This window comes from Puntigrus tetrazona, chromosome 11 (genome assembly GCF_018831695.1).
Source record: "Puntigrus tetrazona isolate hp1 chromosome 11, ASM1883169v1, whole genome shotgun sequence".
NCBI lineage: Eukaryota > Metazoa > Chordata > Actinopteri > Cypriniformes > Cyprinidae > Puntigrus > Puntigrus tetrazona.
In genome coordinates this window covers 3,475,088-3,491,109 of record NC_056709.1, presented here as the reverse complement: position 1 = coordinate 3,491,109, position 16,022 = coordinate 3,475,088, and the positions used below count along the sequence as shown (strand labels likewise).

At 37.6% G+C, this 16,022-nt stretch overlaps 1 protein-coding gene across 8 annotated transcripts in view; it reads right to left on the bottom strand.

Annotated features, from left to right (window-relative positions):
* Positions 1–16,022, bottom strand: part of kif21b (kinesin family member 21B) — a 64,627-nt gene that overhangs the window by 41,064 nt on the left and 7,541 nt on the right. For all 8 annotated transcript variants that reach the window (XM_043252395.1, XM_043252402.1, XM_043252399.1 and 5 more), the window contains exons 2-3: positions 2,195–2,417; positions 1,224–1,406 (exon numbers count right to left, since the gene is read on the bottom strand). In XM_043252395.1, the coding sequence (XP_043108330.1) occupies positions 1,224–1,406; positions 2,195–2,417 (406 nt within the window). The remainder of the gene's footprint in view (positions 1–1,223; positions 1,407–2,194; positions 2,418–16,022) is intronic.

Genomic DNA, 16,022 nt, shown 5'->3' with positions numbered 1-16,022 from the left:
CAACTGCTTCCCTGCCAAACAGTTCTCCAGGTTTATGCTGGAAGGCACCGTTACGCCTTTCGTGAATGAGAATAGAACGTGCCGATTAAAAACACAGACCAGGAAGACGCAGAAACTAACTCATAAGCATATGCATAACGTGATCATCAACACTAACCGCGTATAAATGGAAACTGCTGAATGCTAAAGAATTAAATGCATATCCAAGAAGCGGTAAAGGTCTGCGCAAGCTTTTGGAGTATCGATGAAAGCAGTCTACTGCATCTTTGCTTTGATAATATTACTAAATATGATCCAGATCCAGAATTTTATAAAAATGCAATTTTCTGTTTTTTCTGCATATATTTAAGCCTATATTTAATCACTCTTCTGGGGGAAAAAAAAAATAGAAATCAAAAAGTTAGAAAGGCACAATTTACGGCGGTGGAATTAAGCTTCTATAACGCATTGAATTAAATTCAATTCACTTAAGTAGCGTATAGCTTGATTTAAAAATTGCTTGACAATTGTTTAAGTAAATCCTACACTATTTTTTTTTTCAGTGCAACTTAAACTATGGCAACCCTTAAAAATAAAAGTTTGGTGTACCTTTATGAAATTGTAACAGAAATATATTTCTTTTGTACAGTACAATATAATTATTTTTAAGAAATAATCATACAATTGCTCTTAAATTTTAAAACTGTTATATAACTTAATAACTGTTATATTAGTACAGCACTTGTATAGCCAGAGCTTAGCCATTTTTTCATCAAATGTGTGTGTGTGTGTGTGTGTGTGTGTGTGTGTAATATATATATATATATATATATATATATATATATATATATATATATATATATATATATATATATATATATATAATATTTATTTACTAATATTTATAATTTAAATAATATTTATATAATTATATATTTATATAATTGAGAAATTAAACTAAAAATCTTATAATTTTAATAAAAGTTGTTGTGAAAGAAATTGTATACACTTCATGATTTAAATTAAACATGCTTTTTCATTACTTAAATATAATTTAATTATTAAAGCAGAATCCAGAAAAATTGCATTGGAAAAACAGCTTTTAGAGAGAAGCAAAACTCAATTTGAAAAAAGCTTTTAAAAAAAAAAAAAAAAAAAAAAAAAAACTAAACCGTTATCATAATGCCCAATAAATGGCAGCAAAACTACCACAAAACACAGTTCTGTATTTGACGTAACCTGACCTCAAGGAACTGGGCGCTGACTTTGAATTCCGGCAGGGGCATGTCGGAGGTCTGTGCCTCTAGTCTGCGTTTCTGGATGCCCTGGAAGAGATGTCTCACGGCCCGTGGGATGATGCCCTGCTCTTCCTCCGACACGCTTACATCAAAGCCAGTACCCATAGTGTAGGTCTTTCCTGAACCGGTCTGCAACAAACATCAAAAACATGCACAAAACTCATATATCTATGATACTTTCATTATAACTAACACGCTGAACACAATATAAAGAAGTGCCTCGCTGACAACTTTCAATGATGATAACGTGAATGACCGCTCCAGTGATTATGAAAAAAAAAATCACCTTTAAATCACTTTTTGTTTGCAAAAATAAACCCGAAACTGAGAACAGATGCTACGCTACTAAAAGGAGTGTGTGGTTGATCGTTTGCAATAATAAGTGCCTTTTTTTTAGATTTACACATAATCTGAAAGCTGAATAAATAAGGTTTGCATTGTACGGTTTGTTAGGATAAGACAATATTTGTCTGAGATTTCAACTATTTGAAAAGTCTGGAATCTGAGGGTGCAAAAAAAAAAATCTAAATATTGAGAAAAATCACCTTTAAATTGTGGCCTATTGTTTACCTATTACTATTAAAAAATAAAGTTTTGGTAAATTTACAGTAGGTACAGTAAGTACTAAATATAGTCATGCTACATGATCTTAATACTTAATATCCTAACGAGTTTTGGCCTAAAAGTGGAATTAATCATTTTGACCCATACAATATATTTTTGGTTATTGCTACAAATAAACCCTCGCTACTAAAGACATTTGGTCACTAGCGGACTTGATTCAGTAACTCAAACAAAGTCTTTAAAATCAATGGCTACTAACACCTGGTTACCAGCGTTATTTAAAATACTGTATCTGTATCTCTAAATGTCATTTTATCAGTCGTCCAAGAGCAGACGAGGGTGGAAGATCTTACCTGTCCGTAAGCGAAGACGGTTGCGTTGTATCCTTCGAAGCAGCCCTCAACCAGCTTGTGCACACAGGAGCTGTAGATCTGATGCTGCTGAGCGTCCAAGTCAAACACAAAGTCATACGTAAAGGCCTTGTCTTTACCCAAGAGCACCTGGGGCTCCCCGGGAGTAACAGAGGTGCAGATGTGACATCCCTCGATCTTCTCCTTCGCCATCTGCGGCCGGATCCTGACGAAAAGAACGAAAAAATAAATAAATAATAATTAAACACCGCGTTAGCGAAAGGCAAAGAATCATATCCGAAGCTGCATTCAAGACATGTGACAATCTGATCCGTCACAGAAGCTGCTAAACTCCAAAGAACGAACAACTGAGTGTTTAAAAAGTCTAAAAACAGAATTTTAAATTTTATCCGAATCGTCAAGAGGGAAAATAAACGAACGAAATATGAACAAGCAAATACAAAAATGCATAAAGTAGCTACCGAACTATAATTTCTCCCAATGTAATAAAGAGCTTTTATTACATTTTTCAAAATAAACAAACATAAACAAAGCAATCTAGCAGGGAACTCTAAATGCTTAAAACTGTCATAATTTAATTTACTTTAATGTGGTATCTACTTAAAAACTGTCCCACAGATTTTCTCCACGCAGAGCGATTTTACTTTTAATATAACTTATCAAAATTAAGTGCATCAAGTGTTTTCGTGGACATCATAACTGAAGGGTATGCTTGAGATGGAACGTGCAAGACATTTAAATTGTGAAATTTGTGAACTTGTGAAAAAAAAAAAAAATTAAATGTAGTCAGGCAAAGGAGTAGTTTCCATCACAGACTTAGAGATGTGCTGGAAATAACACTGGGGGATTTTTACATTACTTTTTTTTTTACTTCTTTTGTTATAAGTGTAAACTAGAGTAATTCTAAAGTGACATGGATAGATAAAGGACTTTATTACGACGTAATGCATTTTTCCAGTCCAAAGCCATTCTACTTTTCCATTTTTATGTCTTGTATATAAATGCGCTGGACGGATTGCACACCCGAGCGCTACGTTTTTAAGATACTGCATCAAGTACACTTTTACACGCGTCTTTCCTCAACGACGTCAGATTCAAAATACTGGACCAATCAAAAGACTCCGAGGGTGGGGCGAGCGTCGCAAGCGGTCATGACAACAGCTTTATTTGAAACAACATGGCGGAGGAGCACAGCATCCCCCAAGAAGCATCAGTTTCCTATCAGGGTGAAAGAACGGGTTAAAGCGCTTTCATTAACGGACAAGTGAATAATTGTCAAGTTAACATCAAGGTTAATTAAATCTCCGGGCTAAAAACCCATCAATTTATTAACAATTAATCGAATCGAGTTAATTAGCTTTTGCCTGAGGCATTTCTGATGGGCTGATAGACATTTCTACGACAGATATGCCTTTACTAATACATTGCTCTCGACTGATCAAGTAAACTGGTCAGCTAACGTGATCTTCAATAAAGTTTGTGACCTCAAAGAGATTGTCCTTGCTCTTTGTGTCCAAGCATTTAATGGTTTGTTATTTTCATTAAAAGGTGCAACTAGATCATAGCAATCACCCAGAAAACTATGATAGCAAGCACTGGTGCCTGGGATGGAAAGTAATATAAGTAATAAACTAATATTTAATCCAGATAATCTAGTATTCAGGTGATATTGACTATTAAGTTGAATTAGACCCCATGACTCAATGACAACAACCCTATTGTGCTCTGTCTTTGATACACACACGTTATACAAAGGAGGCCACACACACGTAAAATAACTGTTGCCATTTAGCAAAGCGGCTAAAAACAAAAAAAACGTCTTTGAAGCAAATGCACGGGTTTATTTTATTTAACACATTTCTAGAGACATTTCAGCAACTACAAACACACCGCAAACTCTTAAGGAGGTTTTTTGTGCTATGACATCGGCAAAGCATGAAACGCGCCGCAAACACGCAGTGCAAGCAGCGGACATGTCCCGGCATATGTTAGTCGCATTTGAACCCTCATTTTGCGCGTTACGTTGATTATTAGCATCCGCAGCTGTGAGGGATGCGCAAACCAGCCGAATGTGGCAGGAAATGAGAGAGAACCATGAATAATCAATTAACAAGAGCACACACATGCACAGAACACAGACTCGGTCCCTTCTGCACACACACACACACACACATCTATCCGAATCTACCCATCCTCCTCTCTCTCTCTGGCCTCAGCTGGGCCTCTTTTATCCCCTTCCACAGTCAGGGGAACAGTAATCTATAGCGCATTGATCAGGAGGACAAACACAACACATGAGGTGCTCTCCTGAGAGGATCACACACTAAAAATAACCCCACGCTGGAGGATTACGCATCCACTGCACCCTAGCCCCATCCTAAACCAGCTTACCCCACTGAAATCCTGCAAGAGAGTCCTCCGAAACCGTTTTCGGATCAGCGCGCGTCAACGGCACATCCTTACTGGCTCGATCTGTTTATCCTAAAGAGCCGTGCAATTTGTAATTTCCTGCGAGATAAAATACAAAACGTCTTGAGGAGATTATTAACGCTTCGCTGACTAATTATGTTGATGTCTCACAGAACAAAGACATTTAATTCCCGCAGGGCCTGGGGTTTTAATAGGGTTGGTTTCTCTAAATGGGGGCTGCTAATGCTATCGGTGGCATTATCAATTTTTAATTACGCAAAAAAACATCTTTTGATGAGTCAGACACAAAATTCCAACAAAGTATTTAAGTGCATCCTCAAATAGCAACCTCCATTGGTAATGCGTAATTCAAGCATCTCTGCGGCTCTAAATTAAATTCATAAGCAAAAAATCAGATGTTGGTCCTTTTTAATATCTGCAGTGATCCATCATTTGCGTCTGACAGTCATGACACCCACACATGAAACGCTCCTCACGCATGACGCATCTGTCCGCTTGCTGCCTCCGTCTCCGTGTATGTGTTTGTTTGTTTACGTGTACGAAAAAAAAAATGAAAAAAGGAAGCGTGTCATCAGTCTGCTCTGACTGCACTTCCTGGTCTGCGGAGAGAAGTTCTCCCCACATCCTTCAGTTAGAGCAGCCTGAGATCAGCGTCGAGCCAACATAACTGCAAACCACTCATTTTTCCGTTTTAAAACCTTCAAAAATAACTGTGTATTAAAGCTTTTTCATAAAATGTGGCACTTTAACGCTAATTTACTCTAGTTACAAGGTGGCAGCATCAGAGATGTATCATCCATGCACTGATGGAGCGAAACAATACGGCCTATGCATAAAAACCCCTCAACATTTCAAAAGCATAGCTGTAAGACGTGAAACTTTATAGGAGTCTATTGTTGTAACATTGCCTTCAAGTCTTGTCTATGCAAAGTTATTTTTAATCATCCATCTCCTGCCCAACTATGCAAAGCCAAAAAACCACGTAACTTTCATACAGCATAAAAAAATAAAAAAAAAGAGGCTTGGTTACTTGTTGAAAACCTTTAATAATAATAATAATAATAATAATGTTAAAATCATTATATATATATGTATATATATATATATATATATATATATATATATATATATATATATATATATATATATATATATATATATATATATATATATATATATATATATATATATATATATATATATATATATATATATATATACATATATATATATATATATATATATATACATATATACACATATATATATATATATATATACACATATATATATATATATATATATATATATATATATACATATATATATATATATATATATATATATATATATATATATATATATATATATATATATATATATATATATATACATATACATATATACACATATACACATATACATATACATATATATATACATATATATATACATATATATATATATATATATACATATATATACATATACATACATATACATACATATACATATACATACATATACATACATATACATACATATACATACATATACATACATATACATATATATAAAAATTAAATGTAAAAATAAAGTGCCCGTCTAACTTCATCTAAAAATAAAATGAATGAATATAGAAATATGAAACATTTCTAAAAATGTTTTTTTTTTTACATTTGAAGAGTTCTTCAAAAGAAAATCCTCCAAGCGCATTTTGGCATTTTCCTCTAAAATGAGCATTTTTCTCCAATTCAAAAAATAATGTATTGTCATTAAAGTGAAATTACTCAAACTACACATGGCACTTAGATCAGAACTCTTAATATATCATGTGTATATATTAATTTTATTTCCTTTTTTATAAAAATTGTATAGTTAAAAAAAAATTCCCCTTTTTGGCTCCAAAAAAAAAAAAAAAAAACCTGCTGAATGCTTTGTTACTACAATAGAAGCTTTTCTCTGAGCTGTGCTGATGCCCATGGAGTACTAGCCTTGGCACTCACATCCGTGTCTTTTTGTGGTCTTGAGAGACTGCTTTTAAAGAAGTGCTCCTGTGTGTGTTCAAGCGGCGAGTGAGACGAATACAAAAACGTTTCTGCTAGAGACAGACACAAAGCCATGCAGCAGACGAGCGCTCGCTCGACTCCTTCAGAATAAAGCTTGTTCGGGAAAGAACTTCGCATCGTTATCATAAACGGCTGCGGGCAATCACGTATATGATCTGGTTGTGAAAGGGTCCGTCACAAGAGGAAATGGATGTCTGTTTCCTGCGCTGCCGCCCCTCCCTTATGACCCACTGATCTGTTTTTCCAGGCGCTGGTCAGAAAGACTGAAAGATGGGAGGGAGAGTTTGCTTTGGGTTTGGAGGGGGAGGTGATGATGTCAAAACAATTGTGCTTTTCTTCCGTTTTACATCGTTTCATAACTCATAAACGTAAAGTCTTTTAGTGCCGCATAAGCTTGAAAGACTTTGTCGTAACAGAGTTTACCGCCAGTCGATTGGCTCTTGGCTTGGGCCCTTTGGACCGGGGCCCAGATGAGACTCTCCATCCATAAACTTTAATTGGTGATTACTCAACTGCCCTTTTGTGTGGGCAACTTTGCATTACAGTAGAAGATATCAGAGCGAATATTTCCATAAAACCGACAGTAAGTCAAGGTTTAAACACTGTTATTAAGAGACGTCGCCAGAGTGATGCAGTTTTAGACAGAAGTGCATGTGCCTGTGTGTGTGCTCTCATGTGATTGGACGGCCATCATTGCATTTTTCTGTCTTTCAGATCCTGTTTTCATCACGCACGCGGCTGGTTGATCGTACCCTCGTGCTCTTCAATTTCCTGAAAACTAAGCCCAGGAATGTTGGGTAGGTATCCAAATATGCACAGATATACGTTTATCTTGGCCTTGCAGTGAAGCGCATCTAGCTTAAAGCTATGGATGCTTTGACCTAAAAATTCAAATACAGTCATCAGTCAAGTCTAAATGTATTCAGACACCTTCGAAGCGCCTCACATTATTCGTTTATTCGATAAATGAATATAATTTATGAAACGAACACCGTTAGTTAAAGTTCAAGGAAGTTCTGCAAGACCTTATAGAAAGATCCCAACCCTATTGGCCATCTGCAGAGGTGTACGTCACACACACCGAACACGAGCTAACAAAAGGTGATGACTTCAGTACAAACCCTGCAGTCTGGCCGACCTTTTAGTGTCAAAACCATCACTCAGCAGCTCCAAGTCTCCTAAAAACAAACGCTTTAGTCTTTCGATCGTGGCATCGACTGAACTCCCAGCGGCGCACACAGAAGCCGTCTGGCTGATAAGATTAACTGCGTCCTCTCCATTGAGAAGTCCAGTGGAAAAAAACACCAGAGGACCAATCAAACCAATAACAGGCTTTAAGCTTTTATCTGCTTTTCAGCGCCTGCGTGATGGGAAAAGGATAGAGGGAAAGCTGCATGCACGATCTTCAGCTTGTAGGTGTGAAAAACCAAGCGACCCATCCGGGATTTCCTTCCGCAGATCCGACTGCAGGCAAAACATTTCCGAATAAACAGAAGTTTCCATATTCAAAACACCCCAGATCGGGATCACATTCGTATATTCCACACGTTACCCGTTCTCTCGCATTTTGAATGCGTTAAAATGTTATGATTGCAGCAAGAACAGGAAAAGATCGGCTCAGGAAGGGCTTCGGAGATCTGCGCCGAACTCCCATCCGGAGCAGAACTGTCTGTCCGCACTTTTCCCAGCGAGTATCTCTCTAAACCATCAGCCCGTTTGCCTGGGGATGGGAATGATTTGCATGAAACCCTGAGAAGCGTAGACATGTATAGAAAGCTCATTTCCCATGCAGTTTTCTTTCGACGTCCTAATTTAAATAATTATTTTATTCAAATAGCATCCACCATGAACAAAACAACTACCACCAGTAAAGAGCTACACACTTTTTTTGCTGATGGTTTTAGTCATAATTTAGGTTTTCCATGACCATTTTCACCCTCTCTCCGACAAAACACGCCATTTTGATTCAAATTGCATGACGCTACCTTAAACAAACGTTATCTTTAACAACAAAAACAACACCACTGAAGATCAAGCTAATTTATGCATTACATATAGAGCTGGAAAAAACGAATATTCCTTTTGAAATGTGTTACATAAGTAAATGTATTTAATTTCAGCAGTTTTGTTTTTTCTTTGTTGCATTTCCATTAGTTTTAATTGCACTAATTTTATTACCTCAAATGCACCTAAATTCAGTTTCTAATCTTCATTAACGTAACATTTAGATTTTAGTTTAATTACGCGAATCCTTTTTCAATAGTTTTAGTCCGTAGTTCGACCTCAAACAAACACACACACCACTTAATGTACTGACCACAGTGTAACACACACACACACACACACACACACACACACACAGACTTGGCTGCCATGCCGCTTACAGCGTGTGAGTGTGTCTGTGTGTGGCAGACAGGTGTAGGCAGACGGCTAACACACACACTGGCAAACTCATGAGCCATCAGGGACATGTCAGCAGAATTTACAAGCTGATCAATCCAAGGGACTCCGAGCCAGACGGCCGAACACAACAGTTAAAAGGACACTAATTCTTGGCTCCGTCACAAATGACTTCACAGATCAGCGTTTCATCCTGAAGACTTTATCACTGCTCGGACAGGCACAGAGCGGTCTGGATTCAAACCTACAACTCCCAAATGATCGATACGGCACTTTTATTTTTGCCTTTATTCGTGTAAAACAGTGTAGAAGTGACAGGAACATCCCATCTCCGAAATATCTTCATACATGTTCTGAACCCAGCTTCTGTTTTCTTTTGAACAACGCAAATAGTGAGTTATTTGAAATTAGGAGAATAGTTTTGTGTGCAAAAAAAACCCAAACAAAATAAAACTTCTTCAACAAATTCTTCTCTTGTGCATCTTTGACCGATTCACGACAGAACCATGATGCATGAGGGGAAAAAAAGAATTTTTATTTATTTAGTTTATATTTTAATATTACATTTCATTTTTAATGGTTTGATTACATTTGGATAATAAAACCAAATGTCTTTTCAATTGAAATAAATAGGAAACTGCATGAGGTTTAAAATAAACCACAATTAATGATCGTTCCCATAATCTTTGATGATCAGTTCAAACGTTATTGTGCAACCCTATGTTAACCTACACCCCCAACTAACGTGATGTTTCCATCTCATCTGGAGACCATCAGGTGAGTATGACCTCAGTTGACCCCCGGGACCTGAAAGAGACATGGGTTTGAGCATCCTCAACCACAAATAAGGCCTCAGAACTAGTTAAGAGCCCCAGTTTCGCACGCTGCATGTGTGTGCTTTGGGGTATGAGTGTGTGTGACCTCTAGTCGCCCTCAGGGCCCCTTTTTGAAGGTGGAGAGTCTCTCCAGATGTCAGATCTCCTTCCCACAGTCAGGTTTTCCCACCTCCACCCACGCAAAACTGCTTCCACCGAACTTCTCCGCTCTTTTCATCCTCCTACCACAGATTTCTTCATCTCCTCGATCTCTTATGTCCTTTAAACTGTCCTCTACACCATCTCTGCCTCTATCCTAAACTCAATCTTCCAAAATTATTATCACATCTTCTCTCTCTCTCTCTCGCTCGCTCTCCCAAGTCACGCAGTCATCCTGCAGATACAGGCGTGTGACGTAAAAGTGTTCTAGAGATTAGGATTAGCCTGTCCTGTCATGCACATGCGCATAAACACACCAAAAAACACATACGGACACACACACACACACAGCTTGTGATGAGTGTAAACAGCTGCTGCCAAAAGCCCATGTGCCTTGATTATATCTGAGCAAAACACACACACACATACACATATCTGCAGCGTTTCATCTCACTTGAAGCAAAATACGGTAGTTTTTGGTATTGCGATGAAGAATTTATAAGAATGTAAACAGTCAAGCATGTCACACGTGTGTGTGTTTGTGTGTGTGTGTGTGTGTGAAATAGAGATAAAAAGAATGACTAAGTGTGTTTGTGGTGTTCTTGGACCTCTCAAGGAAGAGGAGGATGTCTGGAGCTTCACCTCAAACACACACCAGCACCTCCTTCTTGCCCTTTTAGAAAAGAGGTTATCAGACCACTGGATGTAACCAAACGGAAAACTCACCCAGCTCCTGTTAGTCTCAAACCACACTGGAGAAAACTGGTGTTACATAATCATGTCATGGTCATATTACAGTAAAGAAAAAGAAAAAAAAAAAAAAAAAAAAAAAAAAAAAAATATTATATATATATATATATATATATATATATATATATATATATATATATATATATATATATATATATATATATATATATATATATATATGTGTGTGTGTGTGTGTGTGTGTGTGTGTGTGTGTGTGTGTTGTGTGTGTGTGTGTTACAAAATCACTTGGCTACAAACAAAGTCAAGTGGTGCAACTGACTTGCAATTACATCAAGTATTAAAATAAATGCATGAAAAAATATTTATTCATTAGTTTGAATATTCTGACTCAATATTCTCAGTTAAAAAAAAATTGATGGTTACACAATGTGACTTTTTAAACCTTTCTTGAAAGAAAAAACATTAAAAAAAAAAAAAAAGTTATTTAAACATGAACGCCAAGCAACCTTAGGAACTGCAAAGTAATGTCTTGGAAATCAACCACAACACCTTTTCACTAATTAAATGTGAAATTCATTTCTGTGGTAATCGAGAACAAGCTACAAACACCGAAATAAACTGAAAGACATGCATACAATTTATTTATAACCATCTTCTATTTTGAAGTTTTTGAAAGTCATTTGAGAGTTGTGGGGGGCGGCAGGGCTCCATTGTTTTACTGACATATATTGAACAACGGCTTGTAAATTTTTTTCCGAGTGGGCCATAAAAAGCTCTCGTTTATTTCAGACAGGTAATGAATAGAAAGCGGATGTCTATGCCGTCACTGCACTTCCTGTCTTCTGTGTTTAGAATCACCAAGGTGGCTCTGTTATGACTGCCACTCTGGTGCCTGCGCAGGGAACAATGCAAGCATGTGATTGTAAAACATGTGGCCCCAGAAAGCTGAGAGTCATGTGTGAACCCGATACAGCGGCACTGAGGTGACACCGCACTGATAATTGTCTTTGAAGTCAGAGAAACAGGGGAACTGTTTTTCAGTTCATTAAAGGGCGGTTAAGCGAGGACCGAACGTGATACTGTCCTGATGAGAAGGAGTCCATTCAGAGCAAGAGTAACCAGATATTCAGAGTTTTGAACCTGCAAATAATGTACTAAAGAGGCAACAACAATGACTCTGAATGGTTTCACTGAATTTCTATAGGATCTGGAGGACAGAATGACTGATACTGGTGTACTAGTATCAATTCAGGTTATTTTAAAAAAAAGACGTTAAGAATAACGGTTAATAGTGCTCAGTTTCACTTTAGCACACCGGACAAATAAATCAACTTGAGTCCATTTATTAGAGGACACAGTACACTGACCGTTAAAAATAACCTTTTAAATAGATTTTCTCTTCTGCTCACCAAGGCTGTATTTATTGGGAGATACAGAATACATTACAAAATATTAATATTATGAAATATTTCAAGAATTGAATAATTTTTTTATTTTGGTAATATTCTTCCTGGTGAACGAAAAAGAAATAATATAGCCAAAATATTAAATATTAAGTAACATTTATATATGGGGGGGGGCAGTTTTTTTTTATTTAATTTTGGCAATTTATCTTAGATTATGTGCAATTACATTTTTTTAGACCATACGTGGTCTAAAAACTAAGATATCAAATGGAAAGTTTGTTCAGGCCCAAAATCTAAAAAGGACATTAAACATATAGTAACGCCATAAATCCGTTTTAAAAGATAGTTAAGATTTCGCCTTAATGGAAATTTTCACCATGAATTATAAAAAAGCCAGATTATGGTCATCAGAGCCCTAAAAGCCAGGCGACGTTTTAAAAATGATTCAGTAAATGGTTATTGAGTCCTTTGAGCATCAGTGTATCCCAATGCGTGCAGGCCATTATCCAGCACATTGATTTTTACAGAACAATATATTACAGAGAGCATGGAGCTCCAGGTCATAGACAGGCATCATTCACGGCACTAAACCACAAGTGCCAGACAGATTTTTTTGCCATGCCATGCGGCTAACATGAACTTGACCAAGCATCTACTTTTCACAATGCGTCTCAACCCTGTTATCGTAGCATCCACTTATGCACGGAGACTCCACAGCTCTGCAGGTGAATAATAGCCTAGCGTGCAAACATCTGCTAGCACAGACGCCATATGAAGCTCCTGAGGAACGGACCATCATATGTTGAAGCGGGAGATTCTGGCTTGCTTCAAGAGTCCCTTTGTGATTTTGGCAGACTTTGGGATTTTCGGTTTACCTGAGAGAAAGTGAAAGAATGGGCCACAGCAGGGATGTTGGCCCACCTCATTTATTAAATGAGGGGCAGCTGGGAAAAACAGGTGAGGAAACGAGCAAGAGTGGATTGCCAAGGTTCCATTCTTCCCAGAAAAGCCTTGCCAGTCGTATTTTTGCCAGTATATTCTAAGCCCAAAGAACAAGGGCAGGCAATCATATCTATAGGGGTCTATTGTGCTGCAGTGCATTCCAGTTTCTCAGCACATTAACATGGTCTCACTGGGCAGCTCGAGAACGTAATTGAAAAGCTTGAGGTATAGTACCTACACGCTCTCTCGCTCGCTCTCAGGTCACTTTGTTAGATTGCTTATTCTCCATAACTCAACATACGACTAGCGCCTGTGGACGTCTGCCACTCCCATGTGCTCAAGCTGGCACAAACGAAAATGCTCACACATGCAAATCCATCTCGTTTCAAAACGCATGCATGCAAACGCACTTGCTGTAGATATAAACTCGCACTTTCGCGAAAAGTCGGAATCGTGAGTTCACATTTAACTAGCTTAACTTCTCGCAATTGAGAACTGGAAGACGGTAAACTAGCAAATTGCAGGAAAAAATTCAGAATTGTGACAAATGATGATTTTTAGTGTTTATACTGGCTTCCATAATCGGTGTCACATATAAAGTCATTTGTTTAGCAACATGCTAACATCCGACTCTATTGGAATCAACTGTGGAGTTGCACTTCAATTGAAATCGCACAATTTGAAAGTGAGTGAACAGAGGCTTGAGTATCCGTGTTTTCATTATACAAAGTGGTTATGTCACTCAAGAAAAGCTTTATGGATCTTATGTACTCAGCTTATGAAAAAACTACGATAACGTCTTTTGGATATTATGCGTTTTTGTAGTAGCTGAATGCAAGCAGGTCTGGAACGACACGAGTGTGAATGCATTGCCATTTTTATTTTTTGCATGAACTCTCCCTTTCAAATGCCGTGGCTCGTTAGATTTTGTAACGAAGCTGGAGGACTTAATTAGCACAGAGCCCATTTCACCCCCGTGATTAATAGTCTGATGAGTGACGCAGGCTCTCTACAGCATCTACAACAGGCCCAATTATTTGTTCACACAGACCTTGAGCTCTAATTCCAAAACTCGCGTTCTCATCTGGACTACAACTCCCAGAGGGCCGTTCAGAGAGCCTGCAGGACGGGATTACCCCCATTACAGAGATCTAAGAAGAGCTTTGAGCACAAAATAGTTATATGCTGGCCAGTCAAGGAGGCTGAGGGGAACGGCAATAAAGATCAGTATAACGCTCTGCTGAATGAGAAAGCAGGGGCATCGGGAATATTACGTAAACTGTGTGCGTAATCAATCACAGCTATGGAAGTGAGGAGAACAGGTGAACAATTACTCATCTGAAGAGACGTCAGAAAATAAATAAAAATCCCAAAACTATGTTTTGAACAGAACACTACATATACTTCTCCTGTCCTATATAACGCAAGTATTATGTATGTGGAAAGTGTTCAGATGATCTGCTAAATTTGCCAAAATTTGAAAACTGCATGCCAAAAAATGCAACGGGTTTGACTTTACCTTCCGTTTCTAGCGTGATAAATGAAACTGAAGTAACACCTGCAGTGTTCTTTCATTTTGCATAATTTGATCGCGCTGCCAAAAACAAGTCATGTCACACAAAACTGCATTAACTGCATTCTTGGGCAAAATTATAAGTAGTATTTGCTGAATTAAATAAATAGAAATGAATGTGACAATGTAATATTAAAATTGTTGCATAAAAATTAGTGCTGTCGAATGATTAATCACATCCAAATTAAACGTTTTTGTTGACATAGTGTGTGTGTGTGTGTGTGTGTGTGTAAATGAAAACATCAATTGTATTACACCACTAATAATTAAAATGTTTCATGTGTAATTTTAATACATAGTATGCAGTTGTGTGCAATAGGCTGATATTCCGGTCCAAAGTCAGACAAGTGGCTTGTTTCAGTCTCTTCAGTTCTCTCAACACCTATTTCAAGGTCAGAAGGCGGAGCGATCACAGCTGGGAGCGACAATGAGTATGTGTGTGAATGAGAGCTTATTGTGCGAAAGAATACGAATATTCAGCGAAGCAGCGGACAGATCCGATTCATGAAAGCGGACTCTTTTAAAAGGTCACTTCTAAGTAATCGTATTCATCGGCTCATTATCTTTAAATGAAATGATGAGCATTACCAGTCATATGGTAATCAACCTCTGAATGTGTGTGACATTCATCTGTTCTTATTGGCTCCGAGCATGAATTAAACGAGCATTAACCCAGAGCCCGGCGGTGTTTACCGGGTCAGGCAGAAGTCCGCGACCCAGCGTGACCCAGCCTGGGTGAGCGAGTCAGACTACATGAGCTGCTTCCTGCGGTGAGCAAGGTATACGCCATCGAAAGCTTCTTGTAAGCAGGTGTGTGTGTGTGTGTGCTCGTTGTTTTCAATCAGGTCTGTCACCACGGCTCAAGGGAAACATGAGTCCATGTAAATAACAGGCCATACAGAACAGGACAACACAGAGCTAACAGCTAATTCAGATTTCATCCAAATAAAAATAATAGGTAAAATTGTCAAAGATGAATGAAACGCCACTCACTCAGAAGTCACATTTTTTATCAAAGCAGCATTCTGCTGGTCAATGACTTATCTAAAAATGAAATCTAAAAAGCTAAAAATTATGTAAAATATATGACTGATATGAAATGACACTGCAAAACATACAAATGATACTATATTTTTTGATGCACTAACACAGTACTCATATGTTGTTCATTGCTCAAGTCGTTTTTTCACAATGCCATTAATAACTCTGAGGTAACTGATATCATTTATCATATCGCTCCTGTAACGCCTGAAAGCAGCGTTTGTGAGCTCAATGATGCTTTATGTACAGCGTTACCAGGGAAAC